We start from the raw sequence: 14,929 nt of genomic DNA, 5'->3' as shown, positions 1-14,929 counted from the left end.
GAAACCAGGAGCATGGTTCTACAGAATCTCTTGTGTGTGGGAGTGCAAGCTGACAGAGTCCTTGCAGTTTAGAATTGTGGGGGACAGATGTGTTGGGGCCTGGCAGTAGGCTGACAAGGTCCTTGCTGCCCATTCCCCACCTCACTTTCTTGATTAAGTTGCTAAAGGCTAAACTCTTCCCCACAACCTGTGATTGTTTAAGTTGGTACAGGCAATTTACATGCCCTTCCCCACACCTCCATGTTAGCTATAATGCTGATGGTTTCTACTGGTCCCATCCCTTATATTTCTGGAACAGACTGGAGGCAGTTTTCTTTTTGCCCTTTGTTTTGTAAAGTTGAGATATTATGCATGGTGGAGAGTTTTTTGGGCTCTGGGGAGAATTCTTGGTTCGCCTCGGAAATGTGATTTTGTATCAGAGATCTCTTTGATGTGCTAAGGGCTTTGCTCTCTGCCCTATAAATAAAGCATTTTGGGATGGAGACTCACTCTTGCAAGCCATCAGCTTGGCAATGGGTCCTCCTGATCCCACTGTTTTCCTGTGTTTATTTTCTAATCCTCCACCGTTCCCACCCGAGACCTGCAAAATTACAAGGTGTTCTGCTTTGCGACACCTGTGAGGGGGAAATGCCAGTCAGATTCATGGGAAATTGGGGGGAATACCCCACCTTAAAGCTTCATAAATGAGTCACTGTTACCCTCTGAGTCTCTCTGAGCCTCTACTCTCTGGCCCAGGTCATTGACTCCTCCCAGGGCCTAATCTCTGCAGAGCTGGACAAGAAGGTATCCAGAGGGTGAGGCAGTTGCTTTCCCCCAGGCTGATGCCATTCAGAGGGGAGTGCTCCACCCAAGAAAGATGGTGACTGTGGCACTGGAGAATGACTCAGCACAGGAATCCTAGTGGCTGTTCCCCAACCCTGTCTTTCCCCAGAGCAGTGAACCCCTAAGTCTTCCCAGGTGTCTCAAGTCCAGCAGCTCTCCTTCCAAAACCACAGAAAATCTCAACTCTGCACTGTTGTTCTGACACCTTGCCCATGGTGAATTCAGCTGCGCCTGTGGGCAGTGTCCCGACAGGGCAGGGGAGGGTGCCAGTTGTGCCCAAAATTAGAGTCCTGGCTTGGTGCTGTTCTCCTGTCTCCCTGCAGATGGTGACTTCAACCCTGCTGTCCCTCCAGGTAGGGTGGGGGGAAGCACTGGTTGTGCACTCAAGGTGGTGGAGATGGGTCCTTTTTCTTTCCCTCTTTTTTTTTGTATTGAAAGAGAAAGGGAGAGAGATGAGACACATCAACTTGTAGTTGCGTCACTTTAGTTGTTCATTGATTGCTTCTCATATGTGTCTCGATGGGGAAGGAGAGCTCAAGCCAAGCCAGTGACCCCTTGCTCAAGCTAGCAACCTTGGGCTTCAAGCCAGTGACCTTGGGATCCTGTTGATGATCCCACACTCAAGCCAGCAACCCGCACTCAAGGTGAATGAGCCCGCGCTCAAGCCTGCAACCTCAGGTTTTCAAACCTGGGTCCTCGGTGTCCCAGGTCAATGCTCAATGCACTGTGCCACCACCAGTCAGGCAAGCGACAGATCTTTTTTCTAAAGCCTTCCTACCCAGTCACTGTCTGAATCTTCTGCACATGCCTCCCTGAAAAAGAGTATTCCCCAAAGTCACTGCTCGTTGCAACCTACAGACCCCTCTGGAGGATTGTGCAGGGCCAAGTGACTGAGTGAGCAGTGGGTGGACAGACAGAGGGAGAGTGCATTCCCTGTGCTGGGACTGCAACAATGGGAGGGCTCTCCCATTTATATGGTGTCTGGATGACCCAGGCCAACTTAATATCCTGTGGTTTTCACCAATTGCTTTGTGGACTTTTTCCTGCCTCTGCTGCTCTGGGCAAGGGTACCCTGCTTGAGGTTAAGAGCCGCCACTCCACCAGGTAGGGGTCCTGCTGCCAAAACCATGCAGCTGAGCACAGGGCCAGCCCTTTCCAGTCTCTGTATGGTTTCTTCTGCCAGTCCTGGGTTATACTATCTCAGTTCAGCAATCCTTCAGTTGGTTATTAAGTTTGGTTGCATTATATATTAGCTGTAAATCTGGTTTGGGGCTGGGAGCAGGTGAGTGAAGTCTTTACCTACTCTGTAGCCATCTTGGAATCTTGGGGTATTTTTGTTTTGTTTTGTTTTAAGTGAGAGAGAGAGAGAGAGACAGGAGAGAGAGAAACAGGCAGACAGGAAGAGAGATGAGAAGCATCAATTTGGAGTTGCATCACTTTAGTTGTTCATTGACTGCTTTCTTATATGTGCTTTGACCAAGGGTCTCCAGCTGAGCCAATGACCCTTTGCTCAAACCAGCAACCTTGGGCTCAAGCCAGTGACCATGGCATCATATCTATGATCCCATGGTCAAGCTGGCAAGCTGCGATCAAACCAGTGAGCCTGCGCTTAAGCCGGCGACCTCAGGGTTTCGAACCTGGGTCCTCAGTGTCCCAGGTTGACACTCTATCCACCGTACCACTACCTGATCAGGTTTGAGGTGTTTATTTTTCTATTGAAAATATCTGTGCCCTGGCCAGGCTGCTTAGTTGACTAGAGCGTTGTCCTGATACGCCAAGGTTGTGTTCAATCCCTGGATAAGGCACAACCAATGAATGCATGAGTAGCTAAAATAATAAATCAATGTTTTTCTCTCTCTTTCACTAAAAATCAATAAACAAAAAAGAAATCTGGCCTGACCAGGTGGTGGTATAGTGGATAGAGTGTAGGCCTAGGATGCTGAGGACCCAGGGCCAAAACCCCAAGGTCTCCAGCTTGAGCATGGGTTCGTATACATAACCCCATGGTCACTGGCTTGAGTCCTAAGGTTGCTGGCTTGAGTAAGGGATCACTTGCTTTGCTGGAGCCCCCCCCCCCCCCCCGTAAAGGCACATATGAGAAAGCAATCAATGAACAACTAAGATGCCACAATGAAGAATTGATGCTTCTCATCTCTCTTCCTTCCAGCCTGTCGGTCCCTGTCTGTCCGTCTCTCTCTCTCACTAAAAAAAAAAAAAAAAAGAAATCTTTAATACCATAATTTTTATTTTATTATTGCTTGTTAGTTCATTAAAACAATTCAGCTTCCATTTTTTTCAGTGACTTATTGCTAATTTGATAAAAATCATAATTAAATTTCATTATAGATATCTATTAATACTTATTTTATAGATAGAAGCATAAAAAAAGTTTAAAATACAGCTTCATTTGGTTCAGCCTTGACCGTAATTAAGAACTCTGTGGAGAGGAGAAGTAGTGTTCGTTGACTGGATTCCTAATAGTTGTTTAGTGGTACAGTCCCAGTCTTTGCCTAATTCAAGCCGCTGGCAGATAGATGGATATTGTCCTTCAGTTCTTCTTACCCATTTGCTTGCTTTCTTTATTTTCTCAAAAGGCCAGGGAATATTCCTAGATTTAAAAAAACAATGTTTCCATCACTTTCAGAATGTAATTACAAATGAAATGTAATGTACCAAATCTAACAGTTCAAAGTAATTATGTCAAAAATTAAGATATTTAATAAAAGCAGTTCTCTTTGACATTTTATTAAAGTTGTTCTACCAGCCTGACATGCTTTTAACTTAAGCACACTTTTATTTATTTATTTATTATTTTAAAATATTTTATTTATTTATTTATTTATTTATTTGTATTTTTCTGAAGCTGGAAACGGGGAGAGACAGTCAGACAGACTCCCGCATGCGCCCGACCGGGATCCACCCGGCACGCCCACCAGGGGGCGATGCTCTGCCCACCAGGGGGCGATGCTCTGCCCCTCTGGGGCGTCGCTCTGCCGCGACCAGAGCCACTCTAGCACCTGGGGCAGAGGCCAAGGAGCCATCCCCAGCGCCTGGGCCATCTTTGCTCCAATGGAGCCTTGGCTGCGGGAGGGGAAGAGAGAGACAGAGAGGAAGGAGAGGGGGAGGGGTGGAGAAGCAGATGGGTGCTTCTCCTATGTGCCCTGGCCGGGAATCGAACCTGGGTCCCCTGCACGCCAGGCCAACGCTCTACCGCTGAGCCAACCAGCTAGGGCCAATATTTTATTTCTTGATTTTACAGAGGGGTGGGTGAGGCTTGAGAAGTATCAATTCATAGTTGCTTCACTTTAATTGTTCATTGCTTGCTTGTTGTATGTGCCTTGACCAGGCAAGTCCAAGGTTTTGAACTGGCAACCTCAGCATTCTAGTTGACACTCTAGCCACTATGCTACCACCAGCCAGACTCTGAAATTTTTGAGTAATATTAGCTGCTTTGTCTTTTGTTTTGTCATCTACTCAAACTTGTGAGCAAACAAGTGGTAACATTTACTAAAGTTTTGTGGGGCTTTTTTGCTTTTTTTTTCTCCTCGAAGTAGGGATACCATTGAAGTTTTCTGATTACAACTTCATCCTCCTCCTAAAGGACCGAATCGTGGTCAGAGAAAAGGTTTGTTTCCTTTCTGACAACATTCAACAGCCGCTTATTGAGCACCTGACATGTGCCAGACACTAGAACAGATGTAGGGGATACACATACTAATTTATCAGACTGGCTCTGGCCTCTAAGGTACCTGTATTCAAATGGAGGAAACAGAAAGCAAACATGTCAAGAAATCAATCTGAGAGGTAATATTACATAATGACAATGCTATGCCAAAAAATAAAGGAGCCGCCAATGTTATCTTTTTTGGTGTTTCCTTTAACCAGAGCTATTTTATGCACATATGAAAAGTACGAATGTACATTCATTTTTTTTATATACACAAATGGCAGCATATGATATATACAGTTGACCCTTGAATGGCAAGCATTTGAACTTCATAGGTCACTTGTACATGGATTATTTTCCCCAGTAAATACCTGTACTGTTTATTGATCTACAGCTGGGGTTCCACTGATGTGTGTGGGGGCAATGTATGCACTGATATAATCATTTTATTTTTATTTAAATTATAGTGTTTATTTTATTGATTTTAGAGGGAGAGGAAAGAAGAGAGAGACAGACAGAGATGACAGGAACGTTGATCTGTTCCTATATGTGCCCTGACCAGGAAATCAAACTGACAACCTCTGTGCTTCAGCACGATGCTCTAGCTAACCGAGCTATCCGGTCAGGGCATGATATAATCATTTTAGATAGGGGACGTGAGCATCCAGGGATTTTGGTATCTGTGGGTGTTTCTGGAACTAATCCCCCATGAATACCACCGGACAACTATGTTTTGAAAGACTCAAAAGTTATACATAGATTTTCAGTTGTGTGGGGGGTTAGCATCTCAAACTCTTGTGTTATTCAAGGGTCAACTGCGCTTTTTCCTTTCTTACCTTTTCTACTTGGCCATGTATTTTAGAGATAATTAATTTCTTTCATGTTTATAGGGATACACAGTATTTCATTGTGCAATGATACATAATTTGTTTCATTAGACCTCTTTTGATGAATATTTAGGTCATTTCTTGTCTTTTGCTTTTACAACCAATGCAGCAATGAATATCCTTTTATGTAATTGTGATTAGCCTTTACATGAAAGTTCTGTACTGTCACTGATTACAATTTTTGAGCGTGTTATACAATGTCCTTGTTTCTTTCTGTGCTTGGTGCATACCACTCATCGTGGGATCCTTCTTAATCATTTGTGAGATTCCCTCAGCTCTTTGTGTGTATGTTTCTTCTATCACCCATGTCCTATGAATTCTTTTTTTATATATGTATTTTTAATTTTTATTAATTTTAATTTATTGTGTTAACATGGCTTCAAGTATCCCACACTTATCATAATTATAACCTCCAGGTCCATCTATGCCATCGCAAAAGGTAAGATTTTCTTCTTTTTCACGGCTGCATAGTATTCCATTATGTATATGTAACACAGCTTTTTTTTTTTTTGTATTTTTCTGAAGCTGGAAACGGGGAGAGACAGTCAGACAGACTCCCACATGCGCCCGACCGGGATCCACCCAGCACACCCACCAGGGGGCGACGCTCTGCCCACCAGGGGGCGATGTTCTGCCCCTCCGGGGCGTCGCTCTGTTGCGACCAGAGCCACTCTAGCGCCTGGGGCAGAGGCCAAGGAGCCATCCCCAGCGCCCGGACCATCTTTGCTCCAATGGAGCCTCGGCTGCGGGAGGGGAAGAGAGAGACAGAGAGGAAGGAGAGGGGGAGGGGTGGAGAAGCAGATGGGCGCTTCTACTCTGTGCCCTGGCCGGGAATCGAACCCGGGACTTCTGCACGCCAGGCTGACGCTCTACCACTGAGCCAACCGGCCAGGGCCTACCACAGCTTTTTGATCCACTCATCCACTGATGGACACTTGGGTTGTTTCCAGATCCTGGCTATTGTAAACAGTGCTGCATAAACATGGAAATGCATATCTTCTTTTGAATCAGTGATTTGGTATTCTTAGGATATATTCCTAAAAGTGGGATAGCTGGGTCAAAAGGAAGTTCCATTTTTAACTTTTTGAGGAAACTCCGTACTGTTTTCCACAGTGACTGCACCAGTCTGCATTCCTACCAGCAGTGTAGGAGGGTTCCCTTTTCTCCACACCCTCACCAGCCTTGTTTGTTGTTTTGTTAATGAACGCCATTCTGATACATGTGAGGTGGTATCTCATTGTGGCTTTAACTAGCATTTCTCTGATGATTAGTAATGTGGAACAAAGAACTGAATAGATACTTCTCCCAAGAGGACATACAGATGACCAATAGGCATATACTAAAGTTTTAAAGGAAATTCTATGGGAGGGAAACAAAAATTTTGAAAAATTCTCTTCCCAATTCTTTCCCTATAAACTGGGAAAGGGGCTTCAGAATAGTGTGGTAGTTAAGACCTAGGTTCAAACCCTGATTATGCAATCACACAGTCTTCCCTTTGTGATATTAGGCAGCTTCCACTATACACTAGAAGTTTCAGTTTCCTCAATTATGACAATAATATCAGATCCTGTTGGTTTGCTGTGGGGATTAACACAATGCATGTTTAAACCCTGGCTGGGTAGTGAAGTGGTTAGAACATCATCTCTGATATACCAGGTTTGCAGGTTCAATCCCCCATCAGGGCACATACAAGAATCAACCAATGAATACATAAATAAGTAGAACAACAAATCGATGTTTCTCTCTCTCTAAATACCAATCAATAAATAAATATATTCTCTTAATGTATGTTTAACAGTCCCTGGCACAGAACAGGTGGTCAATAAATATTTGCTGAATATCATGATGACATGAACATACCAAATAACTAGGTCCAAAGGGGTTAAAGATTTGTTTCTCAGTAATTATCAGTCTACTTATAGTTACTAACAATTGAAAACAACAAAACCAGTTTTAAATATTCTAAGTCAACTGGCCTTCCTTTAATCCAGGTGGCCTCAAGACTTCTGATTGACCCTCCCAATCAAATTTCACATTTCCAATGTGAACATTTTATTCATACACCCCCATGCAATGTGGTACTGCATTAACCTTATGTACATAATGAAGTAGGAAAAACAGAAAAGTTTTAGCCCTGGTTGGGTAGCTCAGTTGCTTAGAATTTCATCCCAATATACCAAGGTTGTGGGTTAAATTCCCGTCAGGGCACAAACAAAAATCAACCAATAAACAACAGGTTGATGTTTCTCTTTCTCTCCAACCCTCTTCTTTTCTCTCTAAAATCAACTTTTAAAAAATTTAGCCCTGGCTGGATAGCTTGGTTGGTTAGAGCATCATCCCAATATGCAGAGGTTGCAGGTTTGATGCCCACTCAGGGCACATATAGGAACAAATTGAAGTGTCTGTCTCTCTAAAATCAATAAATAAATTTTAAAAAGTTTTAAAGAAAGAAAAGTTTTAAATAGGCAGTAAAAAGGAAATAAAAATTATTTAAGCCTGACCAGGCAGTGGCACAGTGCACAGAGCGTCGGACTGGGATGCGAAGGACCCAGGTTTAAGACCCCGAGGTCGCCAGCTTGAGTACGGGTTCATCTGGCTTGAGCAAAGCTCACCAGCTTGAGCCCAAAGTCGCTGGCTCGAGCAAGGGGTTACTCAGTCTGCTGAAGGCCCACGGTCAAGGCACATATGAGAAAGCAATCAATGAACAACTAAAGTGTCACAATGAAAAACTGATGATTGATGCTTCTCATCTCTCTTTGTTCCTGTCTGTCTGTCCCTATCTATCCCTCTCTCTGACTCTCTCTCTGTCCCTGTAAAAAAAAAAAATTATTTAAAAGTTTTAAAGTGCCAACAAACCATTTTGTTCTCACAGTAACAATAAGAGCTATATTTTACTTTTAAAAATCTTGCTTTAATACTTTGTGATTTGCAATTCAAAAGTAGGTTCAAAGTTATTAATAGTTGTTCTAGAGGCTATCATAAAATAACAAGACAGAGTGTCTCTGTGACGGTAAAAACAGGTCTACTCATTTATTTTAATTTCATTTGTAAATAATATATCTCTAAGAAATAAGAACCTTTTCTTAAACATGACACTTAAAAATAGTTATAAATAATTATTATTTATTAAGTGAGAGGCAGGGAGGCAGAGAAACAGACTCCTGCACGAGCCCTAATGGGGATCCACCCAGCAAGTCCTCTACCAGGCAATGCTCTGCCCATCTGGGGCTGTTGCTCTGTTGCTTAACAACTGAGCTATTTTAGCACCTGAGGCAAGGCCATGGACCTATCCTCAGTACCCAGGGCCAACTTTCTTGAACCAGTTGAGCCATGGCTGTGGAAGAGGAAGAGAGAGAAAGATAGAGAAGGGGGAGGGGGAGGGTTGGAGAGGCAGATGGTCGCTTTTCCTGGGTGCCCTGACTGGGAATTGAACCTGGAACAAACATATGCCAGGTTGACACTCTACCACTGAGCCAACCAGCCAGAGCCATACAAATAATTATTTAATACCACAAAATATCCAGGTAATATCTAAGTTTCTCTAATTGTGTGTGTCTGTTTAACAATGGATTTTATTCCAAGTTCAACACATTGCCTCTGGTTCATATGTCCTTTAACTTATAGGTTCCATTTCTCCCCTCTTTTTTTTTTTTTTACAGGGACAGAGAGAGAGTCAAAGAGAGGGATAGACAGGGACAGACAGACAGGAACAGAGAGAGACGAGAAGCACCAGTCATTAGTTTTTCGTTGTGACCCCTTAGTTGTTCATTGACTGCTTTCTCATATGTACCTTGACTGTGGGCCTTCAGCAGACTGAGCAACCCCTTGCTCAAGCTAGCGACCTTAGGTCCCAGCTGGTGAGCTTTTGCTCAAACCAGATGAGTTCACATTCAAGCTGGCGACCTCAGAGTCTCGAACCTGGGTCCTCTGCATCCCAGTTCAACATTCTATCCACTGCGCCACTGCCTGGTCAGTCTTTCCCCTCTTTTTTGTCTTACCATTTATTTCCTGACATCCCAGACACTGCTGAGTGCATTCTCATGTATAATTTAACATTTTAAATCTCTATTCTTTGATATCTGACCTTTATTATGTAAAATATTTACATAGTTTCTAAGTTAAAACCATAAATAAGGTATATTTGGAAAAACTTAGCTTTCATTCTTATCTCCGTGTATCCTTCCTCTCCTCCTATAGATAATATTTTTATTAGCTTTATTGGTTTTCCTCTAATCTTGCCTTTTAAAAAACATAAGAGAATTACAGGCAGTCCCCAGGTTACGAATGAGATAGGTTCTGTAGGTTTGAAAATGTTTAAGTATTTATATGCACAGAAAGGTTAAGATAGACATTTAAGTTACATTTAATAGGTAAATGTACGTGTTCCAACTTACACACAAATTCAACTTAACAAACCTACAGAGCCTATCTCGTTCGTTACCCACAGGCTGCCTGTACGTGTGTGTGTGTGTGTGTGTGTGTGTGTACACAAGGGGGGGCTATTTGCATGGTATGGATAGAGTTTTGGTTGGTAAGGGGTATTCATAGGTGCATTTGAGGGCTCTTGTGGAACCAGGGGTCAGCCAAGGGCTAGTGGCCAGGGCCTGAGATCTAGCTCTCTTCATACTACAGTATTTTGGCATAAAACTTCAAGTGAGGCCCTGGCCGGTTGGCTCAGTGGTAGAGCGTCGGCCTGGCGTGTGTGGGACCCGGGTTCGATTCCCGGCCAGGGCACATAGGAGAAGCGCCCATTTGCTTCTCCACCCCCCCCCCTTCCCCTCTGTCTCTCTCTTCCCCTCCCGCAGCCAAGGCTCCATTGGAGCAAAGATGGCCCGGGCGCTGGGGATGGCTCCTTGGCCTCTGCCCCAGGCGCTAGAGTGGCTCTGGTCACGGCAGAGCGATGCCCCAGAGGGGCAGAGCATCGCCCCCTGGTGGGCAGAGCGTCGCCCCTGGTGGGCGTGCCGGGTGGATCCCGGTCGGGCGCATGCGGGAGTCTGTCTGACTGTCTCTCCCCTTTCCAGCTTCAGGAAAAAAAACAAAAAACAAACAAACAAAAACTTCAAGTGATACCAGAAATCTAAATTTGAACCTGGTCTTCTAGGTGGTTATAAAGTTGAATTTGTCAGGCCCTGGACAGTGAGCTCAGTGGATAGAATGTCAGCCCAGTGTATGGACATCCAGGTAGGATTCCCAGTCAGGGCACACAAGAGAAGTGACTGTCTGCTTCTCTCCCTGTCCCTTTTCCCCTTCTCTCTCTTTTCCCCTCCTGCAGCAGTGGCTCAGTTAGTTCAAGCATCAGCACCAGGTGCTAAGGATAGTTTGGTTGGTCCCAATACGTCAGCTTCAGATGCAAAAAATAGCTTGGTTGACTCAAGGATCAGCCACAGATGGGGGTTGCTGCTGGGTGGATCCCAGTCAGGGTACATGCGGAATCTATCTCATTATCTCCCCTTCTCTCACTTAAAAAAAAAGTTGAATTTGTCAAAGTAAAATTTTAGAACATATCTTATTGAACAATTTTCTAAATACTTAAGACTTATAGCATATGGATTTGCATTTGTATTCTTGGCCCAGGCCTGGTGCAACAATCATATTATGGACTTTCCAAAAACATACAGAATCCGTATACTATAGTGAAAAGAATTCTTAACCAGAAGCCAAGATCTGGGCTCCAGTTTAAGCCACATTTAAACTCTCTGAGATCCAGTTTCCTGTGCACTCAAAGAGGCATAAGTACTGTGTCTGCCCTGCCAACAGAAGAGTGTGGGCAAGACACCTTGTGAACAAATTCTTCTCATACTTACAATTCCATGGGGCTTCTCATTTAGTTTAATTAAGAAATAGTTAAAACATGTAACTCAGTTGCTTAGTGCCACAGTTAATGGAAAAAATATAAATATTAATTAACATTTAAAAATGAAAAATATATTGTTAAATGGGAAAAAAAAGGAGGGAAAAACCTGGAAATGGAGACATCATCCAATTTCATCAAGGATTTGAAAATTATTCCTGCTTCTTCCAACCTGGTGCGAAGAAACTGCAGCACCAGAAATGTGGCAATCAGGTCCAGAAGACGTTCTCTTCCTTTTATACCTGAAAGTAGAAAACTCTTTTATGTCTTCTGGAAAATCTTCACTTCAAACTATGCCTGTTTATAAAAGTTCTATGGCTCTGGCCAAGTAGCTCAGTTGGTTAGAGCATTGTCTTGATACACCAGGGTTGTGGGTTTGATCCCTGGACAGTGCACACGTAGGAATCCACCAATGAATGCATGAATAAGTGGAACAACAAATCAGTTTTTTTTTCTCTCTCTCCCTTCTTCTCTCTCTAATATCAATAAATATGAATTTAAAAAGAAAGTTCTATGAAAGAATTATAACATACCATATTAACAGATCATAAAACTCAAGGTCCAATTAGCCGGCCATATAAATAAAAAATGAAGACAATTGGAATGTGTGCCAGTTATATTATCCTGAAAACTGTCAGGACACTGAATTAGATCCAAACCTGGCCTATCTTTTCCATCTTTATTAACCCAAGAAGCATAAAGTATGCAGAAAGAAATTCAGTTTCTAGTCTCTAGCTACAAACAGCTTAGAAGAGCCCTGGCCGGTTGGCTCAGTGGTAGAGCGTCGGCCCAGTGTGTGGATGTCCTGGGTTAAATTCCCAGTAAGTGCACACAGGAGAAGTGCCCATCTGCTTCTCCACCCCTCCACCTCTTACTTCTCTTTCTCTCTCTCTCCCCCTCCTGCAGCCATGGCTCAATTAAAGAGAGTTGGCTCTGGGTGCTGATGATGGCTCCATGGCCTCCGCCTCAGGTGCTGAGAAGAGCTTGGTTTCTGAGCAACGGAGCAATGCCCCACATGGGCAGAGCTTCGCTCCCTAGTGAACTTGCTGGGTGGGTCCCAATTGGGGCACATGCGGGAGTCTGTCTCTCTGCCTCCCCTCCTGTCATTGAATAAAACTAATAATAAAATTTTAAAAACCAAAACAAATAGCTTAGAAGAGAAAACCTAAATTCACAACAGATAAATAATCAAATATGGCTGATTAGACCAATGTACAAATTATTTCAAGCTCTGGACTCTACACTTTGCTCTTTCCCTAACTAAACCAAGTAGTTCTTGTTTCCTGCTCACCTCTTCTTATAAAAATGTGTAGCCCTTTTCTCTGTAGTTAGTTCTCTGGTTAAGAGGGGAGACTGCCCTCCTTGGGAAGTATGAAATAAAACATTTTAGATCAACTAAAACAGGTAACCACTGTTATTTATCCAAATCAAGATATTATATCATGAAATACCAAAATTGAAAATGAATGTTAACATATATTGGACTCAGAAACTATCCCTTTTTGATTTTTTTAATATGTCATGTATTTGAAATCACTTTATATAAGAAATTAGATTTCAAATATTGTTATTTTTCCAATCTTATATTTTACTAAACAAATCTTTCCACAGTTACCTTGAGGGGATTCAGAACAAGCCACCCAGAATGTGCCACTTTAGCATGTGGATAATTTTGAGCTGAAGATAATCAAGACCCAGCAGCCTCAGGAAAAATGTTTTACTTCCCCCTTAACTGCCTAAAGTAACCTGTACCAGGAAGAGAGCAACTACCAGAGAGAACTTTTTCATCTTAGAGATTTAACTGCATGTCCAGGTAAACATCTGTCTACCAGACATTGGCTCCTCTCACCTCCTGGTGAATTGCCTCCCCCCCCCCCCCCCCATTTTGAAGCCCCGGACCACTCACTATCCCTTTTTTTTAGTCCAGCTGGCTGGCTGCCTTTTGTCTCAGATCTTTGTGGGGCTTCCATTCCTACAGGTACATATGTGTGTATGAATTAAAATAATTTGTTTTTCTCTTGCTAATCTTTCTTTTATTATGGAAGTGGGGTGGTAGTTTCAGCCAAGATTTGAGAAGGCTATAGGTAAAGTTATTTTTCTTCCTCCACAATCTTCCTCATGATTAGAACACAGGAAATTATCTGTATAGTCATCCATGATATTTGATACTTAGTAGCATTTTTTCTATCACTACAACACAGCCACTGAATGCTTTTTTTTTTTTTTTTTAACAGACAAAAGAGAGTCAGAGAGAGGGATAGATAGGGATAGACAGACAGGAATGGAGAGAGATGAGAAGCATCAATTATCAGTTTTTTGTTGCGATGCCTTAGCTGTTCATTGATTGCTTTCTCATATGTGCCTTGACCGTGGGCCTTCAGGAGACCGAGTAACCCCTTGCTCAAGCCAGCGACCTTGGGTCCAAGCTGGTGAGCTTTGCTCAAACCAGATGAGCCCGCGCTCAAGCTGGCAACCTTGAGGTCTCGAACCTGGGTCCTCCGCATCCCAGTCTGACTGCGCCACCGCCTGGTCAGGCTGAATGCTTTTTTGATTATGAAATATTTTAAGTCTACAGAAAGATAAAGAGAAAAATACAGGAGTGGGCAAAAGTAAGTTTACTGGTGTTTGTATGGAAAAATTATATAATAATAAATAATAATACAAGAATAAACTTCTGTGTAGTCGCAACTATAAACTTAATACACTGCATTAAATTTCTTTTACTCCCCTTTTTAGGATTTCTGTCAGATAACTTCTCTCAGTATCCAAAATTAGCATTAATTAAGGCCATTTCAGGCTGAGTGCCCTCTTCAATTGACACATTGTTATTCAAAATAAAATAACTGAGAGAATACTGCAATACAAAATATGTGCAAAAACTCCGAGGCGGGATAGTAAGAAGCTAGGGAAATTCCTTGACAAATAGAATAAGGGAAACTGAGACAAAATAATTAAACAGGGCCAAATAATTTCAGCAATTTACAGCCAGCTAATGAATTACAAGGTTTTATCTTCCCTCACCAATGACACTTACAAGCAAATTGTTTCAACATTCCAGATACCCAGGGGCCAACCAGCCTTGGTCCTGTCCCTCATCAATGGCGTTCTTTAAAAATGAAACTAGTAGTGAAGTCAGAGCAATGGTGGAGTGAGAGATGACCTTGATCTCTCCCCTTGAAATTTCAACAATTTGAACAGCTATTAGCTCAGCAAAGGAACCGTGATGTGTCTGAGTATTCTTTTGCAGGGAGGAGTGGAGAGATTGGGGGGACAATTTGAGCAGTGCTAAACCAGAGCCACAACTGAGTGCAGGGATAGGGTAGAAGACAAAACTCTAGTACTACACTAACACTGCTCCCACTTTCTGCCCACAGCCTGCACTTGGGACAAAGAGAACTATAAAGTGCAGTCCCCCAACCTCCCAGATTCCACCTCCCTCCCTTTGCGGGATACAGAGCATAATTTAACTAGTTCTAGGCATACCCTAGAACTACCTGCAGAACCACTGCTTCCCCTGAAGAATAGGGGTACTCTATGTCTGGTTCCTGGTTGGTTGGGACACAGGGAAGAGTACCTGGAGACCTGAGATTCCCACTGATGAAACGAAAAACAAAGAAAACAAAGTTATCACAGCCTGCCCCACCCCCATCATAGCAGCTGCAGCATCAGGGAGGGGTCAGCAGAGGGATTTCACAGAAATAA

At 43.0% G+C, this 14,929-nt stretch overlaps 1 protein-coding gene across 1 annotated transcript in view; it reads right to left on the bottom strand.

Annotated features, from left to right (window-relative positions):
• Positions 1 to 3,049: 3,049 nt before the first annotated feature.
• Positions 3,050 to 14,929, bottom strand: part of PARP4 (poly(ADP-ribose) polymerase family member 4) — a 101,186-nt gene continuing 89,306 nt past the window's right edge. Inside the window, exons 33-34 of the mRNA XM_066369114.1 lie at positions 11,337 to 11,469; positions 3,050 to 3,430 (exon numbers count right to left, since the gene is read on the bottom strand). Of these exons, the coding sequence (XP_066225211.1) occupies positions 3,235 to 3,430; positions 11,337 to 11,469 (329 nt within the window). The 3' untranslated portion in view covers positions 3,050 to 3,234. The remainder of the gene's footprint in view (positions 3,431 to 11,336; positions 11,470 to 14,929) is intronic.

Source organism: Saccopteryx leptura, chromosome 2 (genome assembly GCF_036850995.1).
Source record: "Saccopteryx leptura isolate mSacLep1 chromosome 2, mSacLep1_pri_phased_curated, whole genome shotgun sequence".
NCBI classification, from domain to species: domain Eukaryota; kingdom Metazoa; phylum Chordata; class Mammalia; order Chiroptera; family Emballonuridae; genus Saccopteryx; species Saccopteryx leptura.
The sequence above is the reverse complement of the archived record's forward strand: the minus strand, read 5'-3'. Positions and strand labels throughout refer to the sequence as shown.